Source organism: Pteropus vampyrus, unplaced genomic scaffold (genome assembly GCF_000151845.1).
Source record: "Pteropus vampyrus isolate Shadow unplaced genomic scaffold, Pvam_2.0 Scaffold285, whole genome shotgun sequence".
Classification (NCBI taxonomy): domain Eukaryota; kingdom Metazoa; phylum Chordata; class Mammalia; order Chiroptera; family Pteropodidae; genus Pteropus; species Pteropus vampyrus.
In genome coordinates this window covers 2,217,696-2,225,705 of record NW_011889066.1, presented here as the reverse complement: position 1 = coordinate 2,225,705, position 8,010 = coordinate 2,217,696, and the positions used below count along the sequence as shown (strand labels likewise).

Here is an 8,010-nt window from a genome sequence, read left to right as displayed (position 1 = left end):
GGACGGTTTCTTCTGGGCCAGCGCTATCTACCACAGGGGTCTCTGTTTCAGGGCCAGCGGCTCACTACCATCAGCCTGGACATGTACATTTCACAGCTCTGACTGATCTCCAGAGGCTCTAGGTCAATGGCTTCCTAAAACTGACGGGTTCTCCAAGGAGTCTTGAAACTAAAGATACGGCAGGCTGGGCATACCCAATCTTTAAAACTCTCACCTGTCTGAAAACCTGCCATCTCTATTCCATTTTGCAAACCATGCAGACTCTCTCTCTCTGCTTCCTTTCTGTGGGAGTTTCCCTGGTGTTTCTGACCTCTGCAATAGAAACTAAAGGTATTCCGACTGCATGGCCAAGGTGGGGGCTCTCCCGCTGGATGACAAGCATGCTTGGATTGCATTATCACCAGGCTCCAAACCTGAGAGCTTTCCTAGAACCTGGAGTATCAAAGCCAGGTTCCTGGAACTGGCTCATCAGGCTGTTGGCTACTGCTCGGTTCATCTGCTCAGCACCTTTCTCACTTCTTTGCGGGTGACTGCTCTGTCTCCACTGGGACCACCTGATTCTAGGGGAGTAGCACGCCTCTTCTAGGCCTCACTCCCACCCTGTGGTCATAAGCTGAAGCAATCCCAAGTCCTTCCCTAAGACTTCTGATTGGAGCTAAGGAGAGAGGGCCCTTTTTGCCCTGACTTAAAAAAAAAAGAAAGAAAGAAAAAAAGGAAATGTGAGAATGGAGAATGGGCCCCAATCCTTCTTTGGGCCTAGGTCAGTCCAGATAAGCACTGTGCCTCTCTGGGCCTTCCAGGACCAGTTATTAGCTTTGCCAGTTTGTGGCTGCCATTCGAAGCTCTCCCTCACTTTTATACCTCCACATCTTTGCTCACATGTCCTCTCCATCAGGATATCTTTCCTCTAAGGCCACTTGTATCTGGTAAGATCCCTCCTGTCTCTCGAGTCACTTCCTCTGAGTAACCTTTTCTGAGCCTCAGGCCTCTGTGACCTGTCTAGGACCCCAACTCCTCCTGATAAGACCTAGGCATCTTGAGCTGAAGGTGGTGGTGGCTGACAGGTGGGTGTGGGGCTCTCACCTATACAGGAGCCGGCCCCGGTCCCGTGCGCTGATCTTCCCCCACAATCCATTCTCAAAGGCATCCTTAGCAGCAGCCACTGCCTTGTCAACGTCACTGATCTGGGCCAGGGACACCTGGCAGATGACCTGTGGTGGAGCAGAGCTATGAAGCCCTCCCTGTGCTCTGTGGACACAGACAAACTGCCTGCCCACTCCCCTGGTCACCTGGATGGGCTCAGAGGGGATGGTCTGCCAATGGAAGAGCACTGGGAGGATCCAATGAGAAGAAAATGAGGCCTGGGAAAGGTCTATTTGTGTTTCTACATACCAAGGACCTTCTCTTTACCTTCCTACTGAACTCACATAGAGCAATAGACTCAAGATGAACCTACAAAACTGAGGGTCAGCTTAGCATTTTCAGGCCAAGAGCAGAGACCCATTAATTTAGTGAGTCCCAGGAAAAGGCTTTATTTGTTAAGTGGAATGGGCTAGACATTGGAGATGACTAGATCTGTCCCCTCTCCTCGTTGCATGCCTTGAGGGTACCTATCTGCACTATAACACAGGCCTGGGTGCGGGTGGGAGAGGGAGGTGAGAGGATTGAGGACTACGCTTCTTTGCTGGTCACCACGAATAGCATCTGCTGGGTAGCCCTGTCCACACAGCCTTTCTCCCAAGTCCCCAAACTGGCTTTGAGGTGATAACATTTCCTGATGTTCCTGCCTGAGGGCACTGCACATTGTCTGCGTCCCCACACCTTGTCCTTTTGTGGAGCACTTTCCTTAAACTCCCATCAAATGAACCATTTTGAGTGTGCTGTTTTCTGAGAAATTGAAGCGATGCTATAAGATGCGACAGGACAGAAAATGATCAGTACATACCTGTAAGAGTAAGTGTTGTCCCAGATATGTGTGTGTGTGTGAGAATGCACGTGTGTATGGGTCATGATGTAAGAGGGTCACAGTCAAGAAAGTCTGACAAACAGGATTCAAGAAAGAATTTCCTGATATTGGGCTGTACAAATATTTGAGAAAGGAAGGCCAACACTGGGATCATTGTTGAAGTGTGGAGTGGAAGAGAATGATCTTTTCTTCCTTGAGTGGTTTTAATTCTATTCCCAGCCTCTGAAGCAGGCTCAAGATCTTTTAGATTTCTCTTGCCTCCCCTCTAATCTCTTCTCACCATGTTTCCCTCTATGCCATTCTTGTAGGGAGGATTGGAGACTAATTTCAATCCTTTTGTGTCCAAGCACAGGCCCCCTGGGCCAGGACCCCTAGAGGCCAGATGGAGGGAGGTGGGGGAGTAGATAGGAGAACAGGCCATGGGTGAAGGAGAGAAGAGGGTGCTGGGCCTGCACTCACACTTCCATCTGTTGGGTTGATGGTCCCATAGGTTTTGGCATCCTCAGCATCCACAAACATTCCCCCAATGAAGAGCTGGTGGGGCATCTGGAGGATCAGCTTGTTTATTGCCTTTTCCACCTGGGAAGGAAGGTATCACAGGCTTTAGACATAATGTGGATGCTTCGAAAATTGGCATCAGTGACTGGTTCAAACTCATGTAGAGACAAAGAAAACACAGATGGATAGACAACCACTGGCGCACACGCACGCGCACGCGCACGCGCACACACACACACACACACACACACACACACGCACACACACACACAAGGAGGCTATTATGTGGGCAGTCTGAGGAGCTGAGTGGTAAGAAGAAATGAAGAGCACAGACTCTGAGGCCAGACTATCTGGGTTGGAGTCCCAGTTCTACTACTTATCCGCTATGTGACCTCAGGCTGGTTGCTTTGCTTCCATGCATGGGAAGTAAGTGGACAGGCCCTTGTAAGCTGTCATGTAAGACATGACACAAGCCTCATCGCTCACTTCTCTTGTAGATCTGCAACTCCATGCTGAATGCAAGAGACTCTGGGATGCCACTCCCATCCTGAAACCCCATTCATCAGTCATTTGTCCACAAACCCAAGGCCAACCTGAGGTCTATCCTGATGACCTATATTTTCTTCATTTGTTTCAAACTATCAGCCAATAAAACTACCAAAGCTAATTCCTTGGGAGTTGGTAGCCTACCAAGATAACCTGGGGATATTTTTAAAGAGTTTCTTTAAAAAACAGAGTTGCAATTACTTCATCACCCTTCTATAATACAAGTTGATCGTATAGGAACATTTGTTCTCCTTATTGGGAAAACATTCCAATTCCTTTCTCTCTTGCATTTCAACAAAAATAATCTAATGCAGAGAATTGGTTATATAGGTGATGGAAGAGCTGAGAAGCCATGAGTCAACCTAGAGATCAGCAACAGCAGGAAGCCACTGCCATCACTAAATTATAAGGACAAATGGAGGAGGTGTTGGTACCGTAACGAGGGGCTAAGGCTACTCAAAGGAACCAGAGTCCCAGCAGGGTTATCTGGCAGGGGCTGGAGGCACAGTAGACATGCAGCCACTGCTGGAAAAATCCACCAAAGGAAAAAGAGGGAGAGACGTGCTCTGAAAAAAAGCCTCTTCCTAATACCCTGGTCTCATATCTTGGGACTCAGAACTTGTCCCATATATTGAGTCTTAGACAGGAATTTCCTCAGTTGAGTTTGCCCTACTGCCCTGGCGCCCTCAAGCTATCTAGCGTTGCCAGGAAAAGTTTGGGACACTAGGGTGGGCTCTTGGGCATCCTGCCTTCCTGTACATTCATGTTTTTCTCTATGTGTCATTTTTGATACATAGATGTGGATGCATTAGGTGTCTGCAGGGCCATGCTCACATGGAGGGGCCCAGAACTCACATAGTCGATGATGCATTCACTTTTTCTGTCGTCCCCTCGCAGCTTTCTTACTAACAGTTGGATAAAGTCCATGAAGGTGGTTGCCATGTAAATGTCTTCATTTTCTAATTCCAGTCCATCACATAGCTCCTTCATTTCCTCCACCAGTCTGGAGGAAAGAAGATAGAAAAGTGGGAGCATGGGAAGAGGCTTGGCAGACCCCTACATTGTTCTACTGACAGAGGTGGTGGTGCCAAACACATTTATCCAGAAGAGATCTTCATCCTAGCTCCCAAAGTATGAGTGTTAGTCTAGAACTGGGGTTAAGCTACCAATCCATGGACTCAGAAGGCCCTAGTTTCGAGTTCTGGTCCACCACTTAATAACTTGTGACTTTGGGCAAGTGACTAACTCCTCTGAGTCTTAGTTTCATCACCTGTAAAATGAGAATATTAATATCTCCACTACTATTTTGTGATAAGAAATGAGATAAACCAACTATTAATAATAATAATTAATAGAAAATTAATAATAACCTTCTAAAGATACTGTTTGAAAATGAAAAGACAAGCCATAGATTGGGAGAAATATTTCCAAATAATGAACCTGATAAAGAACTTTTATTCAGAATCTATAAAGAATTCTCAAAAGTCAACACTAAGAAAAGAAACAATCTGAGTAAAAATGGTCAAAAGATCAAACAGATGTTTCATCAAAGAAGAAATATGGATGGCAAATGAGCATATGAAAAGATGCTCAACATTGTTAGTCATTAGGGAAATGCAAATTAAAACGACAAGATATGGCTACATACTCATTAGAATATTTAAAACTAAAAAGCCTGACCATACCAATTACTGGTAAAGATGTAAAGTACTGAACTTTCATACACTGCAGGTGGGATTGTAAAATGATACTTTGCACACCACTTTGTAAAGCAGTTTGGCAGTTTCTTAAAATTTAAACATATACTTCCCATTTCACTCTTAGGTATTTACCCAAGAGAAATAGAAGCTTATTTATAAACAAGATGACAGAGTAGAAAGCTCCCAAAATCCACCCCCCCACCCGCCCCCCGCCACCTAAATAACTATTGAACTGGTAGGAACTGTCTAAATCAAATGCTTTGGAACTCCAGAGTTAGTGGAACATTTGCAGTATCCAGGGGAGAGCATGATGAGGAGGCTGGTAAACATCAGTATATTTCAGTGAATTTCAGCCTTTCAGTAAGGTGTTGGCTGCCATCTCTTATCCCTCTCTCTGTGGCAGGAAGTAGCGGAGGCAGCAGGCTACATTCTTGGTTGCAGCTTGCTGGAGCCAGGGTGGGCAATAATGACTTTGTCCTTTGTAAATCAGGACTATGTGTTCTAAGTGCTGATGCTGCTTTTGATCACCGAGGAACTAGCGCAAAGTCTGGCAGTCATCGTTTTAACCCCCACAGACTGAAGCAGCTTCTAGATTTAAAGAAGCAGTACTTTTCTTCTCTTTTGGGAGTCAGACATTTAAGAAAATCCTTGTTAGGCCACTGGCTGACCACAGAGATAACAGAAGAGAAACATCAAATACTACATGCAACAAGAAATACATATTTTGTAGTAAAAAAAAAAAAGTTTAGAAAAGTCACAAATAGATGGCTCTAGCCCTCAGAAAGCAAGATTTTGCAAATCCTCAGGAGTGAAAGAATTAGATTTTCAGAAGTCCCATAATATAACATTAAAAATGTCCAGTTTTAAACAAAAAAAATTCAAACTATAAAAACTGGAAAGTATAGCCCATTCATGGAGGAATTTGAAAAAAAATCATCCCTGAGGAAGAACAGATATTGAAATTGTTAGTCAAAGATGTTAAATCAGCTGTCTTAAATATGTTCAATGAAATATGTTCAATAAGGTGGCAGAAAAAAGAACCAGTGAACTTAAAATTATCCAGTATGAGGAACCGAAAGAAAAAAGAATGAATAAAAATGAATAGAGCCTGAAGGACCTGCAGGAATACCATAAAACATATCAACATACGCATTATTGAAAGCTCCAGAGGAGAAGAGAGTTAGAGAGTGGCAGAAAAAATATTTTAAGAAGTAATGGTTAAAAAATTCCCAAATCTGAGAAAACATATGAATATACATGTTCAAGAAGCTCAATGACTTCCTAGCAGGATAAACTCAGAGAGAATCACACTGAGACACTTTATACATCTTCACTGAAATGCAAAGAAAAAATTGGGAAAACATCAAGAAAGAAGTGACTCATCACATACAATAATTCAATAAGATTAAAAGCTGATTTCTCCTCAAATAACATGAAGGCCAGAAGGTAGAGGGATAAAAAGTCCTGAAAGAAAAAAAAAAATCAGCCAAGAATTAATGGAGGAGACATTAAGACATTTCTAGATTAAAAAAAAACAAAAAACAAAAAACAAAAAACAAAAAACAGAGAGAGTTCATTATTTGTAGATCTGCCATACAAGAAATATTAAAGAAAGTCTTTCAGGCTAAAATGAAGAACACTAAAGAGTAACTCAAAACCATAAGAAAAAATAAAGAATACTGTAAAAGTAACTATGTAGGCAAATATGAAAGTTAGTAGTATTATAATTTTGGTATAGTATATAAGTTCTCTCTTTTTCTTATGTGATATAATAGGCAAATGCATAAAACAATAAGTTAATATCTATATTAATGGGTATACAATGTGTAAAGATATAACCTGTGACAATAACAATATAAAGGGGTAGGGGGAAGACAGAGATGTTTAGAATTCGTGTTTGTACATTATTGAAACTAAGTTGGTGTTATTGAAACTAGATTATTATAGCTTTAAGATGTTAATTATAATCTCTAAGGTAATAACTAAGAAATAACTAAAAAGAAATAAGAAGGAAATCAAAGTTGTATACTACCAAAAGAAGAAGCAGTAATGGAGAAATTGAAGGATAAAAAGTATGTAAGACACACAAAAACCAAATAGATAAGTGGAAGAAGTAAATCTTTCTTTATTAGTAATCTGGTTAAATGAAAATAGATTAAACTTTCCTATTAAAAACATAGATTGAAAGAATAAAAAACAGCATTGATCCATACACTACAAGAGATTCGCTTTAAACATAATTACATTAAAAGGTTGAAAGTACAAAAATGGAAAAGATATTCCATGCAAATAACAACCAGAAAAGAGTTGAGGTGGCTACAAAATAAACTTTAAATGAACATATATGTACCTAAAAACACAGCCCCATAATAAATAAAGCAAAAATTGATAGAATTAAAGAGAGAAATATGCATTTTACAATAATAGTTAGAAATGTAAATACCCAACTTTCAATAATAAATAGAACCATAAAGAAGATAAATAAGGAAGTAGAGGGCTTGAAAAGCACTACAAACCAATTGCACATATACAGAGCACTCCACCCAAAAAGAGCAGAATTCACATTCTTCTGAAGTGCACATGAGACATTCTCCAGGGTAAACCATTTATTAGCCATACGATAAGTCTTAATGAGTTTTAAAACATTAAAATATTATAAAGTATCTTTCGACCACAGAGGAATGAAACTAGAAATCAAAAGCAGAAGGAAAATTGAAAAAAAAATCACAAATATGTGCAAATTAAATAACACATTCTTAAATAATCAATGGGAGAAAGAAAAAAATCACATGGAAACTAGAAAATACCATTAGTCAAAGAAAAACAAAAACACAACATAAGAAAAATTATGGATCACAACAAAAGTAGTGCTGAGAGAAAAATTTATAACTGTAAATGCATACATTATAAAAGAAGAAAGATTTCAAATCAATACCCTAACTGTATGCTATGTAATTAGAAAAAGAAAATAAGTTTAGCAACCTAAACCTAAAGCTAGCAGGAAAAAAAAACCCATAAAGATTAGAGCAGAAATAAATGAAATAGACCTGTAATTTTCTTTTTTTCCCTTTCTTTTCTTTTTTACAAGTGTCTTTGCTTTTGGTATCAGAGTATGCTGGCTTTGTAGAATGAAGTTAGAAGTATTCCTTGTCTCTTCAATTTTTTGGTATTAATTCTTTAAATGTTAGATAGCATTCACCTATGAAGTTATCTAGTCCTGAACTTTTGTTTTTTTTGGAGTTTTGATTTTTATTATTGATTTAATTTCATTGCTAGTAGTCAGTCTGTTTAGATTTTCTA

General features: G+C 40.3%; 1 protein-coding gene across 1 annotated transcript in view; it reads right to left on the bottom strand.

Annotated features, from left to right (window-relative positions):
• The window catches only part of ALDH1L1 (aldehyde dehydrogenase 1 family member L1), a 76,467-nt gene that overhangs the window by 31,053 nt on the left and 37,404 nt on the right, over nucleotides 1-8,010 (bottom strand). Inside the window, exons 10-12 of the mRNA XM_011376072.2 lie at nucleotides 3,866-4,066; nucleotides 2,426-2,545; nucleotides 1,084-1,211 (exon numbers count right to left, since the gene is read on the bottom strand). Of these exons, the coding sequence (XP_011374374.1) occupies nucleotides 1,084-1,211; nucleotides 2,426-2,545; nucleotides 3,866-4,066 (449 nt within the window). The remainder of the gene's footprint in view (nucleotides 1-1,083; nucleotides 1,212-2,425; nucleotides 2,546-3,865; nucleotides 4,067-8,010) is intronic.